The sequence below is a fragment of the Platalea leucorodia genome, assembly GCF_965183815.1.
Source record: "Platalea leucorodia genome assembly, chromosome: 2".
Classification (NCBI taxonomy): Eukaryota; Metazoa; Chordata; class Aves; order Pelecaniformes; family Threskiornithidae; genus Platalea; species Platalea leucorodia.
Genome location: NC_138824.1, coordinates 65,586,605 through 65,612,064, shown reverse-complemented (window position 1 = coordinate 65,612,064; position 25,460 = coordinate 65,586,605). Strand labels below are relative to the sequence as shown.

Genomic DNA, 25,460 nt, shown 5'->3' with positions numbered 1-25,460 from the left:
GGCCAATTGTCTCTTTGTCTCTTGAACTTTTCCTTTAAACTTTATTTTTTGTCCTATTTCTCCTTGCTTTCTTTACAACCAAATTCTTCCTGTGCATTGCTTCTGTATTTTTTGCATGTGCTAGACTTGTATTTTATGCAGCTTTAAAATGCTGTTATCTGCCTTTTGAAGTAGTTCAGTTTTAATACTGCATTGTTTATAGGAAAGTTTAAATGGCTGGGTGGAGTATAGATCTTTGAATTACTGATAGATTGCTGTGCTCAAAGGAGAGCGTTTTAGGGTTTTTTTTGTGTTTTGCAAGTGCTATTTCTTTGTTCAGCTGCATGGCTACTTACCAATATGTCCTGAGTTGGGAGGGACCCACAAGGATCATCAAGTCCAACTCCTGTCCCTGCACAGGATAACCCCAAAATTCACACCATATGTCTGAGGGCGTTGTCCAAATGCTTCTTGAATATTGTCAGGCTTGGTGCCATGACTGCCTCCTGGGGGGAGTCTGTTCCAGTGCTCCACCACCCTCTGGGTGAAGAACCTTTTCCTAATGTCCAACCTAAGCCTCCCCGGGCACATCTTCCTGGGGTTCCCTCAGGTCCTATCATTGGTCAGCAGGGAGAAAAGATCAGCACCTGCCCCTCCTCTTCCCCTTGTGAGGAAGCTGTAGACCAGGATGAGGTCTCCCCTCAGTCTCCTCTTCTCCAGGCTGAACAGACCAAGTGACTTCAGCGACTCCTCATACAGCTTCCCCTTTAAACCCTTCACCATCTTCGTGGCTCTCTTCTGGACACTCTTTAGTAGCTTTGTATCCTTTTTGTACGGTGGCGCCCAAAACTGCACACAGCGCTCAAGATGAGGGCGCACCAGTGCAGAGTGGGACAATCCCCTCCCTTGACCGGCTGGCAACACAGTGCTTGATGCACCCCAGGACACGGCTGGCCCTCCTGGCTGCCAGGGCACCCTGTTGGCTCATGTTCAACTTGCCATCGACCAGAACCCCCAGATCCCTGTCCACGGGGCTGCTCTCCAGCCTCTCGTTCCCCAGTCTGTACGTACATCCAGGGTTGCCGTGTCCCAGGTGCAAAATCCGGCCTTGTTTAAACCAGTGTCATTAGGGGTGTGTGTGTGTATGTGTGTATTACTTAAGGGATGTAGTCTGCGGGAGAGTGCCTGTCTTTATCTGCATTCACTGCTCTGATCAGACTCTGGAAAACAAGTAATAATCAATGTTGTTTTCCCCCCTTACCCCAAAAACAGCTGCATCAATTGCATGCATCAGATACATTGAGCTTGCTGTTACATAATAGATTCATGCCGTCATCACTCTTGGATGAAGGAGGATGTACACATACATAGATACGTAGCTGTGCATTTTAAGCCCGTCTGCTGTCATAATGGCTGTTCTTTGAGGAGGGAAGCAATTAAATGTGTCTATTAGTTATAAACTGTGTGAATTTTTATTTTACTGACAGATATCCCTATTAAGTTATGTTTAATCACTTTAGGTACTGAAGTTATTTTACAGACTTATAAGAAATAATCTGCTGAAGAAACTCCCACAGCAGGGAGTTTAGTTTGTAAAAGAGAAGCTGAACTTGATATGAATAAAACATGAAAATCTGGATAAAACAGTATAAAACCAGTCTTGCTATGATGCTGTTGAGTTGCCAGTGCAAATCAGTATATGTAAAGAGCAGATAACTTTGTTCCATATTGTTAGTAGTCTAACAGGTTTAATAATCAGAATTTTTTGATGGAATTGTAGTCTTTCAACTAGAGATCTCTCTCAGATGCCTTGTTAGGGCAGTATGGAAAAGACTATCCTAAGTTTCTGTGCTTTAACTAGTCTTGCTATGGTTGGTGTTGAAACAGAAGGTTATTATAGAAGGTTATATATCTTTCTTAAAACTTCCCCATTACAGGAAAAAAACCCTGCTACTTACTATTAATAATGTATCTGTTGTGTTTTTTATTAGACTGAGGACTTGTGTTTAAATCTTAAAGTCCAGAAACTTTCACATGTGTTTCTTTGTCTCTCAGTCTTGCCATCAATATTGCCTTGTACCACAGAACTCGAAGCATAGGTAGCCTTTTAAAAGCTCTAGTGTCAGAGGCAGATTGGAAAACACACAAATGGCAAAGTCCCTGGTTTTCTTCTGTTATTTTGAGGTAAATCCCTATTCCAACATCATCAACCAAAAAAACCCCACCCAAACTTGTAATGTATAGCTGTCTTTCTGAGTCCATTCTTCTGGAGAAATGAAATTCCAGAGAATCTCTAGAGACTTTGTACACGTCTTTGCTGGGTTTTGTAATTATCTCATCAGGTGACTAGAGACAGCAAACCCACTTGATTTCTTATTGTGTGGGTCTTGGTTCACTTGAATTTAATCTAACCCTCAAAACCACAGGGAACAACAGAGAGGAAACATAGCACTTAAATCTTTTTGAAGCACTGATATGAAACATTTTGTTCAGAAACCAAAGATTTTTTTTTAAAGTGAATAAATACAGTAAATACAGCATTGCTTACATGGAAAAACTGTGCATTGCACTTCAGTGTAAATAAATAAAATGTAATGCTTTGATTTTTAATTTTTTTTCCAAGCATTAAGCTTGCTGATAAACACAGTATAAATCATAGCATATACTGAAAAGTTAGCAGAAGCAGCTGAATGAATAATGCTCAATTGTCCAGACATAGAATTATTTTTTTACAATCCACTACATATTTTCTTATTCAACACTCTTATCAAGATAAACATACTGTGATACACCGCAAGATCATAAATGTATAGGAAACGAGTTCATTTAGTAAAGTTAAGTTATTTCCTGTGGATTTGTGTCGCAAGTCCTCTCTTCAGTAACCCTCCTGCATTCCTCAGCTGCAATACTGCCAGCTTGTACTTTCATGGCCTGTAGCTCTCTTCAGAAATCCCTCTTCCCTCATCCGCCAGGTCTCTTGTTTCTTCGTGCTTGCTGGCTGTGGTCCGGGCAGGATGCAGCACCTGATATTGCTCATTCTGTGCAGGCAGACAAGAGGGAATACTTAACCACTGAGCTTTCGCTGCAATCTCTTCCCCAGGGAGACCTGCTTGGATGTTTGTTCTACCAGTCCTCAGTTCCTATGAAAGCTGTTTAACTCCATATCCCTGAGACCTCTATCAAATTAATTTAAAAAAAGAAAAATTAAAGGGCAATCCCTAAGGGATAGGGTGGTGCAGGTGGACATAGAAGTTAATTTCAGAACATAATTTTCCTTAGAAAACCAGGGTAATGCATCTAATGAGCGAGGAGGAACTGTAGGGGGAAGTTCTTACGGCTTTGCTGTGGTTGAAGTGTGTGTGTCTGTGTGTTTGTTGTTTTATTTTGGTCTTTAAGACTATGTCTATACGTGTTTTGTTTTTTTTAATTGCTTCTTTTTATATTTTTCTATAACTTGTATTGAACTAGTTTACTGGAGATCCATTCTCTCATAGTTTTTAGTGGATAATCAGTGAGGGAATTCATTATTTAATCTAGATACATGTCATAACTGGTAAAGTACTTTGGTATCAACCGTTGATCCTTCTCCTAACTTTGGTTCATCCAAGATGCTTGACCGGGAACTCTTGTAGCAATTTTATTTTTAATTTGTAGCCTGTGTTGAGTCACTATAGCAACATGCCAAAAATATATAAGAATGACTAGAAAAGCCTAGCTCTTGCCTAACTGCTGCTAGATACACAGTTGAGGAACTAACGAACAACAAAATTCTTACTGTCGTTTGGGATAACTTAGTGCCAATATTTGACTTAAATTGGCCTTGCAGAATACATTTGGAAATCTTGAGTTGTTCTGTAATGATGTGTGTTGTATTTAAGAATTACTCAGAAACACTTCCTCATACTTACTCTTCCCACCTGGTTCATTAGTTCACTTTAAGCTATCAATAGTTGAACTATCAAATTATTTTATATGTGTATTTTCTAGACCTTATTGCAAATGAGAGGTTGCTTAGTCTCACAGTAGAACTATTCTTTCTGTGAGGCATTTAAGTCATGCAGATTTGAGACCTTACTGTAGTCTGGATATTGACATTTTCTTCCCTGAAAGTAGAATGATACGCTTGCCCATTTTGTAGTCCAGTATTGTCAAATACTGTTAAATATTAATGATTCTGTCTGACTTTTTCCCCAATGGTATGAAGCACTGTTTTGTGTGCACTGGTTAATGTTTGCTGGTCTACAGTTGTATTCTAGTAGATTAGGACCAGTGGGTGGCATTTATATCACAAGACAGTAAAAAATGGGCATTCAAGTAGCACGTTCTGATTTCAGATTTCTCCTTTCCATAAATTTCTGGAGATTTTCATGCATTTAATCAATAATTGACTCCTAGTATCTCCCAGGTGATTTTTCTCAATTGTCAATATTAGTTAATTTAAGAAATGATTCAACACTTAAAATATCTCTGCTTCTAGTGAACCTTTATCCTATTCCATTTTTGTGTTCCTTTTGTACGTATTTGTCCAGGCCAGCATCCTTGCTTTTTCCTTGGCTGAACCATTGCTGCATTACTCTACAATTTTTTCTGAAAGTTGACTGCTTAACTGACTAAATAAAACACATGACAAGTCTGATGCACTTGCACACAAAATTGTTATATACAAAACAGACTTAATAGGCAGAATTGCTTAGATGATTTTTTTTTTTCCTGAAGTCAGGAAGTGTAAGGATGCAAGTAGCTGATGCCACACATTTACACTTACTTTTTCTTATGTACCTTTCCCCTCATGTTATTACAGTTATTCCTCAAGAGGAGTAGAAATTTATTTGACATTTTGTAAGGGCACTTGACATGTCTGTAGGGTTATAATTTGATTGATTTTTCAGGTCAATAAATGGGAATGTGACTACGCTGTAGAGGCATTAATACTGAGCTGGCCCTATCTCAGTGTTACCAGACTCCTAGTCTTCCCAAAAAGCAGAGATTCTTGCACTAAAACAATGCTGTTCAGCAACAATATTAAAATGAGAATTATTGCATGATGAAGGAGCAGCGGAGGGAAGTCACTGGCTTGTGACTTCTCCATTAGTATCTATATTATGCATTGGAATATGATGCCAGTATCTCTGAGCTAGCTTTGAACTTAAGTGGTGAAACCATGTAAACTGGTTTAAAAACAAACCAAAAAAACTAAAGACAATGGCAAACTGGTAAAACCATTGTTGTGGATATCTGAGTAAAGATCCACATGTAGGATAACCCAGTTTTGGTGCCTGGTGAGAGAGCGTGCCTGGGGAACGTGGCTGTATTGTTCTTATGTGCGAGCTGAATTGTGTGACGCTGCGCCAAGTCCCACAGCATTTCAGTCTGTGGAGAAGGGCAGAGCCAGTTGAAGTGTGCTAATGCTCTCTAATAAGCGGGTAGGCCTAAGTGTCTCTTCCATCAGCACAGCATAGGAAAGGCTTATTCACAAATTTAAGTGCAATTATTTTGCAGAGTGAGTGTGTTTCAAGTATAGCACTGATAATATGCTCATGGGTAAACTGGACTTTACTGCCCTCTGTTTAGAAGTGTGTCCAAGGATTATAGTATAACATTATCTGACCTAAGCCAGGTACGTTTATGCCAGATTCAGCCATAGCAATGCAATCTCATGTCTAACTTTTTTATTTATTTATTTTAATAGAACTTTAACATTCCGCTTACCTGAGCGACTTTGCCTTTTTTCTTTCAGCTGATGCAGCCCAGCAGTTTCAGTATGCAGTCAGAGTTATTGGAAGCAACTTTGCTCCCACCGTTGAACGGGATGAATTTCTTGTAGCAGAGAAAATCAAGAAAGAACGTAAGTGCATCTTTGTTTCTTTCTTAGAAATAGGAATGGAAGCTCTTCAAGAAGATATCTGACCAGTTTACTCCTCTGAAAATGGGACAACTCTGCCTCACAGATAGTTATCTAATCTGTTATTAATGCTCACCCCCTGAAAATATGATGGAAATTCCATTAATTCCCCAGTTAGTATTCCTGAGTGGCTATTTATATTCACAGCTTAGATTTTTTTTGAATGCTCAGCTTAGATTTCCCTTGCTGCCATTTACTTTGTATCTTAGCCACTATGAAAATAAAGAACAATTAATATTGCGCTCCTTTCACTTTAATAGTACTCAGACTTTGTGAATTCATAGTTCTTTTCAGAAGACTGATTTTTTTTGTGATGTGCACTTCAGAAATATTACATTTGGCACAATTAACTTCATGAGCATCTGTGTGAAACTTGCTGAATGAGCATCCTGGGAATTGATGGAATTGTTTATGTGACTTACCTGATATTTCTTGCCTTCAGTTTCTCTACAAGTTTATCTGCAACCACCTTCTCAAAACCAAAACATTAGACCGTGACAGTGTAAGTTATGTTGCAGTTACGTTCCATTGTGCTCTATGCTGCTCTGAGTCAAGTCTTGCACTGTGGGAATCCAATGGGGATGTGATGCATTCTTCTTGAAAAGCCAAATACTGCTTTCAGAAGATTATGTGCTCTGCAGTAGAATGTCCAGAAACAATTACTTGAAGTATGCTAATTAAATTAAAGCTTTGTATTTGAACTTTGAATGTTCAGTCAGGGAGATTGAGTTAGGGTAACTGAAGTCAGTGGTTGTAACTGTTCTAAAGTACATGTGTATTTCTTGCTGACACAGAGCTTCCATGACTTGCTGATAGGCAAATAAGCCCATCAGAATTTCTCTAGATGCATCTCCAAAACACTGTGTTCTACAGTATACACTTTCTGCATGAGTTGCTACATGCTTTGGCTAGTGCTAGCCAGCACAGCATATATTCTTTAAGCCTGTTGCCAGGAGTTTTGAAGAGGGCTATCTCCCTGATCTTCCTTCTCCCCAGCTTCAGCTTGTAGGCTGATGTTAGTGATCATGTAACAAGTAACTGGATATATCCTTCTAACTTTACATTTATTTCAAAGTTACCGCGCAGAAAGTGACTTATTTGGCAAAATGTATTTAGCAGTGGCTTTTGATGCTAATTAATGTTTCTAACATTTAACAGTGAATTTTTTATTATTAAGATTTCTTCAGATGTTTTTGTTTTTTTTTTTTTTTTTTTTTTTTTTAAAAACATGGCTCTTTCTGATGTTGCATGGCTTTTCTGAAGACATCTTAAAGCTTGGAGATGTTTTTCCTCTGAGCAAAGACTTCTGTTATATAACTGGCAGTGATTGAGACTGTTATTTTTCTTAGTAGATAAAAGTTGTGTGACCTTGGAATTCTGCTTGACTTTGATCAAGTAGCGTTACTACTTTTGTTTCTTGCTTTTACTGCTTAAAACAGGAACAATTCCACTTAGTTTCGTGAAGGGCTTTATAGCATTCTTTAACCTATATCTGCTTTCAGTTATGTTTTGATTCCCTAAACCCACAGAATGGTAGATTAGACTTTAAAAGGGCACTTATTTAGAAGGTGTGTATTTTTATTGCTCTAAGAAAAACAGGTACTTACATTACATCACTCCTGATGCAAGAATTTTCAGGGCACTAATGCAGATAACATGAAAACAGGCAAAACGATATGAGTAAGTAGAGTGAAACAGTTAAGCATCATTATGCTTTCTTGGGTACATTTTCCAATTTACCACAAATGCACAATTTCAGACATGACTATTAAACTTCTTTCAATTTTTTAATCTATATATGTTTTTTTTAATAGTTGTGCGGCAAAGAAGGGAAGCAGATGCTGCTTTGTTTTCAGAACTCTACAGAAAACTCAGTTCACAGGTAGTATAATAAATGTATAAAGAGTAAAGAAACTGAAAGCACAAATATGCATCCTTCGGACGTTATGGAGTTGTTTTGGAGAGTGCTTGGGTCATTAACAGTATTATTACTGAGAGGATGGTTGAATACTGGAACAGGTTTCCCGGGAAAGCTGTGGAGTCTCGATCCTTGGAGACAGTCAAAACCTGACTGAACACAGTCATGAGCAACCTGCTGTAGATGACCCTGCTTTGAGCAGAGGGGTTGGACTAGATGATCTTCAGAGGTGCCTTCAAACCTCAACCATTTTGTAATTTTTGTGAAAAAGTTTACAAGTTACTTTTGTTTTGTTTTTACTATGAGCTGTTTGCTATTAATTAGAAATTAATTTGGACTTAATTGTAAATCAGAAGAGAATAAAGGATACCTGTTTAGTTTGCATCGAGTTACATGAAGGGGCACTTCATATGAAGGAAGGAATTCTGTAAAAATAAAAGTGTTCATCTTTTTTATATGTAAAACTGATGACTTTTCTGATTGTCATTTATTTTACAGCAATGCCTTGCAAGTATATTGATTTTATTAATCTAGGGTTTAAACAGTCCTCATGCTTCTGAATTTTTAAGTGCTCTGGGTCTTTAATATTGAACGTTAAGGGTTTGCTGACTTTGATGATTCTGCTAACACCAGTGTCAATCAAAGAATACTGCATGTTGATACTCTGACAAAAGATGTTAGTGTATAGAAAGTCCATGACGCAGGAAGATGGATCAGGTGAAAGGGGGAAAAGATGTGAGGATGGAAGTTTAGCTGAGGTAGGTGAAAAATGATTGCTGCTAATCTGTTCTGGATTCTCCATAAAATCGAGTATTTAGCAAGGTAGAATATAGTGGGCAGTAATTAAATAAGATGCCCAGTTGTCATTTGCACGTACCTGATTTTTGACAACAAAAATTAGTTAATGTAAAAGACAATGTTTTCTATATAACAGAAAATTTGTCCTTATTTTGCTCTTTGTATTTAAGAGAAATGTTTTTCTCTGTTCTTCTGCTTTTTATTCATGAATTTACATATAGATCATGGCTGAGTTTTACAGGATAATGCTAAGATTTTAAGATTACAAAAAAAGTGGTTCTGTGGACAGTATGACTAGTCAGAACTCAGTTCTGCCCCTCCTCTCATCAATACTTAGCTTATTCACTAGTTTGTTAGTGCTTGGAGCTAAAGGTACTGTGTAACTCTTTGTTTTCCTTATCCTGTGGTTTTGTATGTTATTTGCATTGATTTGTACAGTGAAGCAAGTGTCACTGGTTTGCAGACACCTGTTCCGATGACCTCAGCCATTGGTTTCAGCCCCTTCTTGCATGTATTACACTCTATGATCTTGCTCTTTTAATACAGATTTTCTGTAACGTGTTTCTGTACCTTACATACTATGTTGCCATACCATTGCATTTGGCAAGCAACTCTAGCTGCAGAGCATGATGGCTGTTAACTTTGAAACAAAATACCTTGTCAGTGTTCATACTGGTTTGGTTATTCTTCTGAATGTAATACAAGCTTACATCAGCTATCTCCTCATATTTTGCTGCCTGCTCAAATGTTTGAGGTTCTTTTAACCTTCTGGCTTTTTTTTTTTCTGTGCTAGCATCTTGTGTATGTGAAATGGTATCATCTGAATACTACCTTCTTTAAAATTCATTCTACCAATTATTATTCAATCTGCTGTTAGGTTTATTACTAATGGTGGACAATCATTTCTTTTCCTCATGAGCTTACAGAAGGGCTCAGAAGGAATATACATTTTCTGAATCAATGAGGGTTTTTCTTCCTCCAGCAGTTCTCTTGAAAGCGACTAGGAGAAAGAAAAAGGCTTGTGTGAATCTGTTTTAACTTTGTTTCATCCATTACTCTAAAGAGAAAAGGAGGTCAGTGCTTATTTTAGTGGCAGCTTGCCAGTTGAGCAAACCATGCTTCTTGAGGCACTTAGAGTTATTCTGTCTTGGGCAGTAGAAGAAGCAGTAATGTTGCTGCTCCTTCTTCACCAGTTGTTAATGAGTTGTTGGATTAGTTATTTGCAACAGATGCAATACATCTACTTTTTGCTTGTTGTTGAGATCACAGGAGAAGATAATAGACTTCTGCTCTACATAATAATATAGAATGTCTCCTTCTACTCTTATATAACAGTATGGAGCTTTGGTAGGTTTGGTTAGTGGCCTCTGTCCTGAAGAAAGAAATGTTCTATGGCCAAGCTTCTTATACCATGTAACATATATGCACAAAATGCATAATTTGCAGAGAAACAGGAAAAATAGAAAAAGGTGAGAATGAAAATGTGTTTAAAAAAGAGAATTTCAAAGTGACCTTGAAAGTGCTTTTTGCAATCTGATAGCACTGAATTACATTGCTTCATAAGGGATGGAATCTTTGTTGAATCTTGGTATGACTAAAGTTTCCTTTGTATTCAACATTGCTTAGTATTCCAGTCCATAGCCTGATCAATATTGTGAAGGAACTTGTATGAGTTTCTTTGGTTTACTCCACTACTTCATGTCCATTATGAGGTTCTATGTCCCTGATAATTCAGGTGCAAGTGTTAGTGTCACAGAACTACAGAGTAGCATATCTAGAAACATATGTGTATTTAAAATAAAACATTTTAATATTTGCCGTAACTGTTCTCTTCAAAGTGTTCAATTTGTAGCTTGGGCTTTAGCGTTGTTTTGTCTTCTGCTGGTAAGCTTTCTGCTGAGATCTAAAGCTGCTGAGAGCGTTATTCAAACAGTCTGTATGTATCTGTCTATTTGTGTGTTCGCCAGACTATATTGCATATTCCTCAAGTTTCATGTTAACAGTGTCTGTCTTAAGCTGTGAAAATTTTGGTAGCTCTCTTGAATGGCATTTAAAGTAGTAGAAATTGAAACCCTCAAACTTTTAAAGCCTCCCTGTGAAGGGGAGAGTGGAGAAAAGACAGTTCTTTGCTTAAAATTGTACCAAGAGTTTTCCTTCTTCGCCTTTAGGTTAGAGTAGCATCCGCATCTGAGATGTTTTAAATGGTGAGAGTGTGTGGGAATGCTGGTAAAAGTTCAACTCTGTATAAACCTCTTTCTTAGTAGCTATGAATTTTCAGTTGAGTGTACTTGCTGATCTCGGAGCAGGTGAGAGTTCGTGGTTTGAATACAGTGGAGAAAATTCATCAAACTAGCAATAGAGAGGCTGCACTGCACATTCCCAGTTTAATCAAGAGCACGGCTCTGAGTTGGTTTTACTTGTGTGGAAAATTGATTTATATGGTACATGTTAGTAGGCTGGATGATTTTAAAAAATCCATTATTATTAAGAGTTAAAACACTCATTTCTGTTTGTCTTCATCTTTTTTTAAAGGGCATTTTGAAAAACAAATGGTCAATACTCTACCTCCTGCTTAGCCTTAGTGAGGATCCACGTAAGCAGTCTAACAAGGTAGGGGAGGAAACCTTTGTTACTTCTGAGAAACAATAAATGTGTGTCACTTGTTCTAAATGTCATTAAGAATCACTATCCAGACTTAACCAACACCTCAGGTTGTGTTTGTGGTGTTTCTGTGTGAGGCTGAAAGGAAGAACACACATGACGCAAGTATCTGCAATTTTTTTCTGTGTAATTTTTTTATACTAAGTAAATGTAAAAATGTGAGCTGTCCAACATTTGTAGCTAAAGTTGTGACTTTATTAGATGGGTGATTTTGTTTGCTTTCTGCTTGGTGGTGTAATGTCTGCTCACGTGCTAATGAGTTTGAAATGGAGTAGGGAGAGCAAAATTCCTCCTTTGGTTGCAGCTCTGCTGGCACCAAAGTGCTTTTTGCAGCTATTGCTAATGACAATTGGCATGCAAAAATAAGCTATATTGCTAAAAGTACTTCTGCTCACTGTAAGGGACTTGCTTTTTTGTCATTATAATTGTAACAACAAATTTTTCTTTGCATAAACATGGTCTTCAGTTATTTTTTGCATTCTTGAATATTACACTTCTGTTAACTAAAGACATGACTTGAAGCAACTCAAAAATCTTTTCTTTTTATTCCTCCTTTTCCAAATTCTCTCCTTTTTCAGGTATCCAGTTATGCCACACTTTTTGCTCAGGCGTTGCCACGGGATGCTCACTCAACCCCTTATTACTATGCCAGGCCTCAAAGCCTTCCATTGAATTACCAAGACCGCAGTGCTCAGTCTGCCCAGAGTTCTGGCAGCATGGGGAGCAGTGGGATCAGCAGCATCAGCCTGTATGCCCTGAATGGGCCAACGCCAACTCCGCAATCACTCCTTCCAGGGTAAATTAAACTGTTTTACCTTACAAATAGGTTTGGGGAAGGCTTGAGATGATCTGCTCTTCTCTGCCCCCCTCTTCTTTTTTTTTTTGTTTTTTTTCTTTTTCTTTCCCCCACCCTCCTCATTTGTATGACATTGGAAATTCTACTGTAGGTGCATAGAAACTGAGTTCCTTAGCTGAACAGTTCAAATATCAAGTGCTGTCATATGACCATGTGAAGCCATAAATGGCTGGCCAAGTGTATCCATTCTTAAACTTAACCTTAGCTATCTGCTGAACAGCTGTATTTCACTGGATCCGCTCCTTTGGATTCTAGTGCCAAGTCCTTTTCCAAATTTCTCAGTTCTCTGAAACCCTTTAAAACAGTCTTTATCTTACTTCTCTAAACACCTTGGATTTAGAGCCCTTACTCAAGTTCCTTTTACTAAGCATTACTCAGCCAGTGTCAAATTAGTAGACTTAACATCATCCGTTTTCAAGTGAGTGACCTTTCTTGCATGGTCTGACTTTCTTTTAAGCATGTTCACAGCAGGTTGGCTGTTGTACTAGAGGAGTCTTGAATCTTGAGTGGACAGGGGTTTTTTTGAAAAAAAGTTATACAAGAGTTAATCAACTCATAAAAAAATTACCTATTAGAAAAAAAAAAAAATCCTAAAACACCTACTGTTCAGCAGTGGTTTAATTGTCTGTTCATACCAAGATGAATTTACATTTGGAACTGAAACATTCAAATACCAAATAGTTCAGATTTTTGATGAGTAAAAGCTGGCCATTGTAAGCCATAAGATGATTACCTGGTTATTGACTTTGTTAAATAAGCCAACACAGACAGTTACATGCTCAAAATCTGAGCCCTTCTTGTGCCATTGGATATCATGTTGTATTACCCCTCCAGCTCTACAAAGACTGACAGAGATGCACTGCACAGAGTCTGTGTTCTACGTGTTCATAGTCTGTGAGAGGGAGTGGTTCAACGGTCATTCTGTAATATATACCTGGAAATACATTGCTTCATGGAAGTTGAGCATGGAAAAGTGAAAAGAATGTTACGAAACTTGTAAAAGTGAGGACTGGACTTATTTGCATAGCTGTTTCAGCCTTGAACAAAAAAGCCTGGAAATAAAGCCTTTGTCCAAAAGCAATGGGGACATCACTTTTCAAGCAACTGTCATTAATGTCAGAAAGACTCAAGAGAATATAATAAAAGGGGAAAAAAAAAAAAAAAAACCAACCTCTTAAGGGATGCAGAAATGAGCACAGCCCTATTATTTTGTCCTAACAGAAGCTTCATGGGTTATGAGTTGACCAAATCCCTAATATAAGACTAATTTATGGAAATTTTTATTAATTTATTTCCTTTCTCATAATCAGAAAAGATCTCTTAATTCTCTTCCCCACCCCCAACAGTTGCGAAACAAACACAAAATCGGAATAGGTGCATTTTCAGGAAGTACTACAGCTTTATTTTGAGTTGAAGTTTTTTTTTTTTTTTTAATACAGTGTATTTGAGATGATTTATAGAATTCATATTATGGAATTAATAACCAGTGCTGACACAACTGAATTTTATTGTTATTAATATGCTTTACAATACAAATACTTTCTTGACTTTGTTGGTACTAGGTTTGTATGGTGTATCTTGGGTGCACAAGGAGAGCATATCTTTAAGCTAGGAACATTGTGGGAGGACTGTGCCCCACAACTGAGTGAGGAGGTGGTAGACCAGGTTAGTAAGCAAAAGGTGCAGGCTGATGTGGTCAAGAGAAACCTTGAAACCAACAGAGCAGGGCAGAAGGGGGTCCACCCAAGTGTGTGCACACAAATGAGGAATGTGGAGAGGGCAGCCTTATAAGGGAGGCTCTCATACCTTTTCTGGGAGATTAGCACAACTTTACTGGAGTGCCTACATGCTGACACATGCAGTGTGGGGAACAGACAGGATGACCTAAGAGGTCTGTGTGCAGTACTAGGGCTTTGATCTCATTGGGATCACAAAAACATGGTGGGATAGTGGGTTACTGACGTGTTGCAGAGGATGGATACAGGCTCTTTGGAAAGGACAGGCTAGGATGGCAAGGAGAGGAAATTGCTGTTTACATGAGGGAGCAGCAAGAACATATGGGGCTTTGCCTAGGGTCAGATGAGGTGCCAGCTAAGACTTTCTGGGTTAGGATTAAAGGGCAGACCAACATGGGTGATGCTGTAATGGACATCTGCTGTAGACTGCCTTATCATCAAGAAGTAGATGAGGTCTTCAGACAACTGGAAGAAGCTTTACATTTGCAGGCCCTGGTGTTCATGTGGGACTTTAATCACCACAATATCTGCAGGGCACAAGCAATCCAGAAGGTTTCTGAAGTGCACTGATGGTATCTTTCTGACACAGGTGATTGAGGAGATGATGAGGAGAGGTGCTTTGCTGGACTTTACTTTTTTACAGATAAGGAGGAACTGGTTGGGAAGGCAGAGGTTGGGGGCAGCCTTGGCTGCAGTGATCCTGGTGCAGTTCAGGGTTCTGAAAGGAGGAAGCAGGGAAAAAAAGCAGGATCCAATCCCTGGACTTCAGGAGAGGACACTTGGGCTCTTCTGGGATCTGCCTGGAAGAATTCCATGAGAGACTCTCCTGGAGAAAAGAGGGGTTCAGGAGAGAATACAATAGAATAGTTCTGTCTGAACAATCATCTAGTCCAACTGCCAGACCTGAGAGCTGGTTAGTATTCAAGGATCGCCTCCTTCAAGCTCAAGAATGGTCCACCCTGACAAGCAGGAATTCAAGCAAAGGTGGCAGGAGGCCTGCATGGATGAACAAGTTGCTCCTGACAAAACTCAGACATAAAGTGTACAAAAGACAGAAGCAGGGGAAGGTGCAGAGGGGCATCCAGGGTGCAGGGAAAGCCCAAACTCACCTAGAGTTGAATCTGTCAAGGGACATGAAGGGCAACAAGGAAGAATTCTACAAGTACATGAGCAGTAAAGGAAGGCTAGGGAAAACATGGGCCTGCTGCTCAGGGGCAGGGGCTGTAGTGACGGATGATGTGGAAAAGGACAAGGTACTCGGTGCTTTCTTTGCCTTTGCCTTGGTCTGTGCTGCTAAGACCAGCCCAGACCCTGAGACCCTTGGGAAGATCTTCATTACTCCCAGTTTACCCCTGGCAGAGGATGATCAGGGCCCATGCAACCTAATGGGATGCATCCACAAGTGCTGAGGGAGCAGGCCAGTGTCACTGTGAGGCCATTCTTGGTAATCATATAATCATTTAGGTTGGAAAAGACCTTCAAGATTATCAAGTCCAAACATTAACATAGCACTGCCAAGACCACCACTAAACCATGTCCCCAAGCGCCATATCTACCCGTCTTTTAAATACCTCCAGCGATGGAGACTCAACCACTTCCCTGGGCAGCCTGTTCCAGTGCCTGACAACCCTTTCAGTGAAGAATTTTTTCCTAATATCCAATCTAAACATCCTCTGGCACAACTTGAGGCCATTTCTTCTAGTCCTATCATTTGTTACTTGGGAGAAGAGACTGACCCCCACCTCACTACAACCTCCTTTCAGGTAGTTGTAGAGAGCAATAAGGTCTCCCCTCAGCCTCCTTTTCTGCAGGCTAAACAACCCCAGTTCTCTCAGCCAGTCCTCGAAAGACCTGTTCCCTAGACCCTTCACCAACTTCATTGCCCTTCTCTGGACATGCTTCAGCATCTCAGTGTTCTTCTTGTAGTGAGGGGCCCAAAACTGAACACACAAGGTGTGGCCTCACCAGTGCTGAGTACAAGGGGACGATTACTTCCCTAGTCCTCCTGGCCACACTATTCCTGATGCAAGCCAGATGCTGTTGGCCTTCTTGGCCACCTGGGCACACTGCTGGTTCATTCATATTCAGGTGGCTGTTGGCCAGCACCCCCAGATCCTTTTCTGCCAGGCAGCTCTCCAACCACTCTTCCCCAAGCTTGTAATGTTTGAAACATGGCAACTGGGGGAGCTTCCTGAGGACTGGAAGAAATCAAAGGTTGCTACTTTGTTCAAGAAGAGGGATGCAGGGAACTACAAGCTAGTTAGCTTCACCTCAACACTTGGGAAGGTGGTGGAGGAGCATCTGATTGTGGAAAGGATTTCCAGACACATGAAGGACAAGAAGGGGCCTAGAAGTAGTCAGCACAGACTTAAGAGAGGGAAGACATGTTTGACCTATCTTACAGCTTTCTATGATGAGATGACTGACTTGGTGGATAAGGGGAGAGCAGTGAATGTTGTTTATTTCAACTTTAGTAAGATGTTTTTGACACTGGCTACCTGTAACATCCTTATTGACAAACTTAATAAAAATGGACTAGATAAAGTGACAGTGAAGTGGATTATGATCAGTGACACAAAGCCCAGTTAGAGCCCAGTCATTAATGGCGTAGCCCAGGAGCTGGATCCTATACACCTTCATCCCACCTTATGGGACAGAGTGCACCCTCAGCAATTTTGCAGATGATACAAAACTGGGAGGAGTGGTCGATAAAGCAGGTGATTCAGCTGCCATTCAGAGACACCTCAGTAGGCTCCAGAAATGTGCTGACAGGAACCTTCTGAAGTTCAACAAAGTCCTGGACCTGGGGAGGAATAACCCCATGCACCAGTACATACTGGGGGCTGACTGGCTGCAAAGCAGCTTTGCAGAAAGGGCCCTGGGGTTCCTGGTAGACACCGAGTTGAACATGAGGGCACAATGTGTGGTAAAGAAGGCCAAGAGCCTCCTGGGCTGCATTAGGAAGAGCATCACCAGGAGGCTGAGGGAGGTAAACCTTCCTCTCTGCTCAGTACTGGTGAGGACACATCTGAAATGGTGGGTCCAGTTACGGTACAAAAAAAGACACAGACAGACTGAAGAGAGTCTGGAGAAGGAACCACAAACTAATTAAGGGGTTGGAGCATCTGAAATGTGAGGGGAGCTGAGAGAGCAGGGACTGTTCAGCCTGGAGAAGAAAAGGCTCGGGGGATCTTACCCATGTGATTATACCTGACCAGTGGAGTAGAGAAGACTGAGCCAGACTTTTCTTGGTAGTGCCCAGGGAAAGAACAAGAGGTAATTGGCAAAACTTGTGAGACTGGGAATCCCAGTTAAACATAAGGGGAAAAACTTCTTTTGCAGTGAGGTGGGGTGCGTGTTTCGGGGCAGGGAGGATGGTGTGAAGCACTGGAAGGGGTTGCCCAGAGAGGTTGTGCAGTCTCCATGCTTGAAAATATTCAAAACATGACTGGAGAATGCACCAGGCAACCATCTCTAGTTGACCCTGCTTTGAGCAGGAGGGCTGGAGGAAGTGGCCTCCAGAGGTCCCTTCCAACCTCAACCATTATATAATCCTGATACAGTATAGAAGGGTATGTCAGTGAGGTTATTTTGTATATCTGCTTGCTTAAAAACATCAGCAGAACCTACCCTGTTCCTGACACATTCTTGGTCCGACTTGTTCAGACTGTTCAATTTTATAGCAATTTCACTGCTCTCTCTTTAGTCCTGTAGTCTGTGAGCTAGGCAACCTAAATTAGATGGGCATTTTTCAAAATTTGCATACCCCAAACCAGGTGATGGGTATAGAATCAAAGTTTTTAAAGATGTTTCTTCCTTTTGTCCTTCTAGACAATCCTATCAAGCTCCAGGTGTTGGAGATTGCCTCCGCCAGCAATTAGGGTCACGTCTTGCATGGACTCTAACTGCAAGCCAGCCTTCTTTACAAAGTACTACCTCAAAAGGCTTTTCAAATGCTGTCTCCCGTGGTGTGCCAAGGTCAAGGCGAGAAGGGGATACAAGTGGTGAGCAAAGATGCATTTGTTAAAGATAACTTTTTACAATTGTTGTCTATATCCTCCATTATTTTTTCATGATTTTGAAATAGTTTTATAGCATGTTGAATTTTTTGAGGAATGTTTTGCTAGAACGTATCTGATAGAATGATAGAAGCAAATATGCAAGGCTAGTATATTTGGCTACAACCTCTTTGGTTGGTTGTTAATTTCTTTTTGCAATGATTGGTTTGATAATGTGTTCTGGTCTTAAAAGACTGACTTCATTGCAGTGTTTGTCAGAATCAAGTGATTGTGGTTTGTGAGTAACGATCATGCTTTTGATGATAAGATGTTACTGCTTTTAGAAAGGCAGGAAGAGACCTCAATGAATAGAACTTGTTGAAATAGACCCATCCATTTGTGATTCTGTCTTTTAAAACTTGGAAATGTGCAGAGCTCTTAAACTATTTTTTCTTTAAATTAGCACTCCGTTTACGGTGGTTGTATTTAGAGCAATTGACACAAAATATTGTCAATAAAATAAAAAATAGGTGAATATTACTAATTTACTTTCTTGATTAAGTGGCTATAAACTTGAAACTGCTGCCTAGAGGGTCTATTCTGAATTTACATGAGTGCAACTAAGGAGAAATTGTTTAACAGATGATCTCTGTGGCAATTGTGTAAGTTTCAACCCACTCTACTTTTACTGTAAAAGCGGGAGACTTTTCTGAATAAGAGAGCTAATAGCAGATGTTGTCATCCTACAGTGCTGTTACTCTCTGGCAAAGAAAGATAAGAGATGTGGTTTTTTATGTTTTTTTTTTTTTTTTTTTAATAACTCCTATATAAAGAAGTGTGGGTAGTTAGAAGCTAAAATATAGTCTATCTGCCAGCCCCTGCATCTTACTGAGGAACAGTGCACAAAGCAACAGCTTATAGACCAAACAGAGTTGTACTGGTATATCTGAGGGGAGCATTTGGCATTTAGAACATAATTAACAATACTGTTGATGTGCAAGAGGATGTGTATGTGTGTGTGTGTATATAAAATATTTATAAATATATATTATTTTTATATACATGATGGATTTAACATATATAAATACAGAGAAAATATATAGACATACATAAAATCTAGCACTGCCTCTTATTTTTGTTGTACTAATTGCCGTAAAGAGCAGTACAAACTGGTTTCAGTCAGCCAGCAGCTGTGACTCTTGATTCTTATGTGGGATGGGTACTGACAGTTGTCTTAAATGTAGTCACTGGTTGATGTAGAAATAGAGCTGCATTCAGAATATAAAAGGCTATTGTCAAGAAGATATATTTCTATGAATATGAAATTCTTCTAACTAATTAAAAGGTGTTTTATTTCTTCTAAAGTTGCTTGCTGTTAACTGGAGTTTTCTTATTGCTGCATTTGCACAGACAGTATAACCAGGAGCATTGTATGGCTGACATTAATACCTGTTGTATTATTTACCAATTAAAGAAATGTGCACTTGAATCTTCTACTATTTCGCTGAGTTCCTAAAATGGACTAGCTACTCTTGTGCACATCTTAGTATTTTGAGGGGAGTCTGAGTTTTAAACAGCACCTTGAGGTGATGGCTACTTTTGCCAAAATAAGAATAGAATTTATTTTTTGTTGGTTTTGTTCTGGGAAAGTGGATTGTTGGGAAAGCAAACTCATGAGAGTAAGAGTGCTGTCAAATCTGGGAGAAGCATGTTGTAGCATCTCAATTTCTGGATAGTCATTGTTGAAATTGTTTCATTCTTGATACCTTAAATGAAGTTACAAAAGCAGATGGTGCTGTTTATGATGCTTGCCTCAGAACTTGCACTGGTGATTGAATCAGAAAAGATAACAAGTTTAAGAACTGGCTAAAGTGTTGGTTAGAATATAACATGCCCTGTGTCATACAAGCTGACCTTCTGTGAGAGAATCCCAGGTATCAGCAAAGGCAAGTAAAGGGAATTCTTCGCTTTCCTGTCAGGTTGTTAATAGGACTTAAAACATTTATTTACAGGTTATAAACACAGGCTTTCTCTTTTCTTTTTTTGGCTAGGCTTCTAAATAGATTTTTGAAGTTGTAATCAAAACTAATTGTCCCAACAAATCTAAATACTGGTTGTTTTTTCTTTTCTCTTTCTAGGTTCTGTTGAAATAACCGAAGCAAACCTTGTAAGAGATGTTTTGTATGTCTTCCAGGGAATAGATGGCAAAAACATCAAAATGTGCAATTCTGAAAATTGCTATAAAGTGGAGGGGAAGGTACTGTATGGTGACTTGTATTTCATATATGAGCAGAGAAGTATGTAGGGGAAAAATAGCCATGAAAAATATGTTTAAAAAGTTAAAATATTATCACAAGTCTTGACTCCCCCCCCAGCTTTTTTTTTTTTTTTTCCAGTACAACAGAGTAGTTTCAACAGTACGAATTTAAAACTGATTGGGTAGCTTAGGTCCCAGAAAGAAACTGTAGCATTTCACAAGATGTGACTAGACTCCCAACTATTAAGCCAGTACAAAGACTCCTCTAAGTTATGGCTTAATTTGAGGATTTTTGTCATCAATTTCCCTCCCCAGTGTATAAGAATGAATATAAAGCAGATGCAGACTTTTGACCACATTATTATTGGATTAAATTTAACAGCCTGAAATGTGGAATGGATGCTAGCCACTTGATGTTATGGGCTTGATTACAACTTAAAAGTGATCAGATGGGATCATGCAGATCACCAAAGAAAGGACTGGTGACAGAACTGAAGAGAGTGCTTTCAACTCCTGTTGTTGATAGAAAACCCAGCTGATGTGAATTTGAAGGAAGGTGTCAAATAGGGGGCAGAGGAATGGGAGAGAAGCCTGAGAGAGAGAAGATCTGGCTTTAAGGTGGTCATGTTAAGCATAATTGCAATGTGGAAAAAAAAACCCCAAGGGTAAGATTGGGTCAGCTGAAGAAAGAACAAAAAAATGGTGCTAGCATATTATCCTTATTCGGTATTTAGACAGTACTGCATCACAGTTCAGTTTCCGCTTGCTAATTGGCTTTCATGTTCTTGTTCAAATGGAAAGACAGTGCTTCCGATTTACACTCGTATTAAGAACTTTATCCTGTGACAATATGACATAGCCCTAAAATGGTGGGGCATTGATTTTGGCCCATTTCACGTGCCAAGAGCCCAGTAGACTTATCTTAATGTTGATGATAACTGAACTAATTTCCTTTTCTCCTCCATAATAATAGCAAAAAGTGAAATGTATGATTGTTCCCTCTGTAACTTTACAACGACACTTAGCACTGCTTAGTGGAGGAAAAAATTAAAAACTTAAATCTTGTTAAATATTCTTAATAAACAGATTCTTAAGGATGTCATCTTCTGCACCTGTAGATGCTGCAAAGTTTGTAATTCCTCAACACGTGCACTGAGTTAATTATGTACCATATATAAGTTAGATTATATATGGCAAAGGAAAGGTAGCATAATAGATTTTTCTAGAGGAATGTGGAGAAAACTTCATCAGTGATTGCAAAATTGGCACGATGGGTTTCATTAGTTTTCTGTGTAGTTTTCATATCATGTAGACTAGTTTGAGGTGAAAAACTGTTTTAGTTTGAACTCCTAATTCTTTTAATAGAGGGAGTTTGATGATTCAGATGGTTTGTAGTCAGTAATGCTTTTTCCTGAGAACTTTGTGTCTTATTTTTGTGAAATCAGTTGTCTTCCATCCTTCCTTCTTATTGGCACTTTTACTGAGCTACTGGACCCAGTGAAGATGAAATTATTTGACTGACTAGAGCTGCAGCTGGAGCTTTTTCTGATGAACAAGGAGGACCAAGATCATACCTCCTCTAGCTGTGTTGACTGCATGTTAGTAGTCAAAGCATGTAGTTTTCCCTCAGCTGCACAAAGAAAATGTTATTGTACACAGTCTGGTTTTATTTTCAGAAAGAAACACACTTTCCAAGCTGATATTCTTGCCTGAATGTTTTCCAATGCCAGCATTAATATTAAGTCTGTTGGAGACATTCAGCACTGTAGAAGCTAGCAGCTTCTGATTTGATCTAAGAGATACAAATGTAATAAGACTAAGCCAATTTTGCTTGTTCCTCATTTGATTCCAGCGGATGTGTATTGTACTTAATGCTTGCCAAGCACTCTGTAGTTGTAGAATTCTAAATAGTTCTTATGTCATCTCTTTGGTTTTAGCTGTGGGCAGAGTTTCTAACTGTGTCCAATCAAGCTTGTTTGGGCTAGAATTTATCCTATAGAAGTTGTTCAAGGAGTTAAAGCTGTGCCTGTATATCTGAGCAAGAGGGCCAGGGACTGAACTGTGGTCTTACAACCAAGTGCTGCTGCCTGGTTCAAGCCCACAGTGCTGTGGCTAACAGGCTCTTGTAGCTGATTTTTATGTTAGAGAATGCCTGTATTGCTCCCTGAAAGGCTTGATGAGTGAGCTTGATCGCTAGTTCTTTAGCAACCGGTTCAGCTTGTTAACGCACTTCCTTGCTTTGGTTTGGATTGTTCCAGCTGGCTCTTCAAGTTAAAATTGTCTGTAGAGGTGGGATAGGCCCTGTTGCTGTGGGCAAAAGTCAATCTCTGCCTCTTGGCCTAATGGGTCAGTCATATTGTTCGTTTTTATTTATCCAATCAAATTTTGAAAACTTGATGGTGTTCTTGGGTAATGTGGCAAAATATGGTAGAAGCAAATCTCAAGTAGGAACAAGAGGACCAATGTCTTATGTGTTGGTAATTTAAAGGAAGAAATGTACTGACTCAGATGAAAGCAGTAGTAGTAGTTACATAGGGTGGTGGGACTAAAGCAGGTTTGCGGGTGAAGTGAGATACCTGGTATGTGAGATAAGAAAAGTAGAAACAGACTAGAAGAGCTCAGAGGGGCACATGATTGAATAGCTTATAAAAGCTGTTACTGGTGGATCGGACTTAAACTTGGAATTTGGATTCTGTAAGTTTTGGTTCCTGATACCTAGTCTGGCATTGGGTCATTTGTATTCCATTAAAGGTGTGTTTCACATGTAGTAGCAACTAATTATTTTCTCTAGGTTTCTTCATTAGTTTCAGTCATTGACTCCTCTTCTAGAGCTCTTAATGTTTTCAGTCCTGCTGATTATCAGGATAAGATGAAGTATCTACATCATAAAATTTCAGATTTCTTCCTCTTTCCTGAAGACCTTTTTGTCACTGCCATAATTGCCTAATCTAAAGAGTGTATGAATACTGTTACATTAAGATTTCCAGAAGGGAAGGTCACAAAGTTGCCAGTAGTTTGTTGCTGCTGCCTTTTCAATGCTTATGTGTATAAATTTAATGCTAATTAGATGGTTGTCTGCTTTTTCAGCACTATCTCTGCTGTAGAATGTGAAATGATTCCTGAACTGGCTTGTTTTATGAGAAAGAGGGGCTTTCATGAAGAAAAAAGTATCGGCCTGGTAGATTTGACTTAAAATTGCAAGTTATTGTTTCTGTTAACTTTGTAGGTGAGCTTGTCCAAATCTCTCAGAGATACTACAAGTAGACTTGCAGAGTTGGGATGGCTACATAATAAAATAAGAAAATACACAGACCAGAGGAGTTTGGATCGTGCATTTGGACTTGTGGGACAGGTAGGTCAGCTAAAAAATTGATTTTGCTACAATATTTTGGTCTTGTTTCCCTTAGAAACTACTGAGTAAAATGCAGTACTAAAATGAATCGTAAACTTTGGAGCCTGGATCATTCATACTTTGATTTACTCTTTTTATGGACTGCCACTTTTGGTATGGGTCATAGTCTGAAGGCAAGGGAAAGGCATTTGCTCTTGCTGGTCATAAGAAGGAGTTGCCCCTGTCATTTGTAACTGGAAAGTCTCATGCATAGATTCCTTTTCTTAATCTTCTTTTTTTTTTAAATTTTTTTTTTTTTAAGTGCTCATGCATCTTTATAAACAAAAAGATTGCTTAAATGGGATGGTGGCATCCCTGAGATAATTAATCACCAGTTCAGTTGTTATGGTGACCTATGCAGGAGACACTCTTGTTGGCTAATGTTGATGTTCATGTGTTAATACTGCACTAACTTACATAAAATTAATACCCCATTATCTTCTGCCCTTTCTTTTGAATACAGCATCAAAAGAATGTTAATTTTTGTTTTTATAGGTTTCATCATCATGATTTGTAGTCTACAGTAACTTCACAGCTGCTGTAATACCCAAAACCACATTTACTGCTAAGGCATTCCCGTTTCCTCTCACTTGCTCCCTCTGTAAAACTGGATATTATCCCTTCTGAGTCGACAGAAATGTTATCCTTGCCTCTAGCCATAACATCCTACCTAATCTGCCAAGAAATTGAAGTCCTTCTCCCTTCAATCTAATTTTTCTTAAGAGGTCAGTAGAGACACTGTAGTGCTTCCTACTTTTCTAATGTTTTATTCTGTTCCCTTCTGTCTCTTATTCCTAGTAACTCTTTTAGTTACATATAAAGAATTATTTTTCTAGTGGTCCAATGCTGATTTCCATGTTTTATATGGTAGTGCTACTGTGTATGCATTTTCTTCAGACTCTCCCCCTTATATCTGGATGAAGTTTCTTATTCTTTATCTAGCAGCTTCCTGCTTATGCTTATTTGTACTGTCTCTGGCTTTAATCTTCAAGTTTACAGCAAGGGGAGAACTTTAATTCTTCAGTGAATTTAAATGTACAATATCTTAGCTACAATATGCAGGTTTCAGATCCTGTGCTGAAGGCTGTGCAGTTAGTTAGCTGAATCTGCATAGCTCTAATGCTGTTAATTTTGCTTGAGGCGAGCACTTATATATATTTCTAGGACATAAGTGTACAAACAAAAACATATATTCTACTCCTGCTGTCAGTATCTGGGCAAAAAGAGTATGTACCATTGCTCTTCATGGCTTTCATAGCTGACAATTTCAGGTGCTGCACACTGTGCATTAAGGATTTAGCATAAGAATATATTGTGCATTCTAAACCATCTTTTGCTTAATGTTTTAAAAGAATGCCCTGTTTAAACCACACGTAGGATAAGATGTCTGTCACCTCTTTTATATGATTTTGGTGACTGTTTTTACCACGCAAAATGTCAGGTATTGACAATTATTAGGAATAGAGATATAACAATATACTGCACTTTAACATTATATTCTTCTGCCTTTGCTGCTTAGTATCTAAGTTCTACTTTGTCCTCAGAAAGCAAAAAGAATAATCAGCAATGAAATATAACTTGCCTTATATTTTGACGTTTTGCCCATTTAGAACCAGTTGAGGTAGTGGGCTTTTGAATCTTTTTCTCTTGAACAAGCATTCTGTTTCCTTCCTGAATTCTCTTTTGCTATAGACCAAATCAGAATTCTAGGATAATGTCCAGTTTTCCGTAACAGTTTGGGAAACAAATCTCTAGTTTGTAATGCAGGAATTGGCACTGGATGTAAATTTTAACTTCTAAAGCTTCTCTGAAAAGTTGATGGCCAGTTAGATCCTAGATCCTTTTGGCTACTGAAGTCAGTGATTACTGTTCTCACTTTTTGAGTAGATGTATAGTGCCTTCAAATATTTTCCTGGAGGCTCTACTCTGCCCTCTGTCTTGGCAAGTGCTACTGTAATAGGTTC

General features: G+C 39.0%; 1 protein-coding gene across 2 annotated transcripts in view; it reads left to right on the top strand.

Annotated features, from left to right (window-relative positions):
* Positions 1 to 25,460, top strand: part of TUBGCP3 (tubulin gamma complex component 3) — a 60,337-nt gene that overhangs the window by 8,169 nt on the left and 26,708 nt on the right. For both annotated transcript variants that reach the window (XM_082333550.1, XM_082333549.1), the window contains 7 exons: positions 5,717 to 5,824; positions 7,696 to 7,763; positions 11,130 to 11,207; positions 11,837 to 12,054; positions 17,682 to 17,854; positions 19,987 to 20,105; positions 23,332 to 23,457. In XM_082333550.1, coding sequence (XP_082189676.1) covers positions 5,717 to 5,824; positions 7,696 to 7,763; positions 11,130 to 11,207; positions 11,837 to 12,054; positions 17,682 to 17,854; positions 19,987 to 20,105; positions 23,332 to 23,457 — 890 coding nt within the window. The remainder of the gene's footprint in view (positions 1 to 5,716; positions 5,825 to 7,695; positions 7,764 to 11,129; positions 11,208 to 11,836; positions 12,055 to 17,681; positions 17,855 to 19,986; positions 20,106 to 23,331; positions 23,458 to 25,460) is intronic.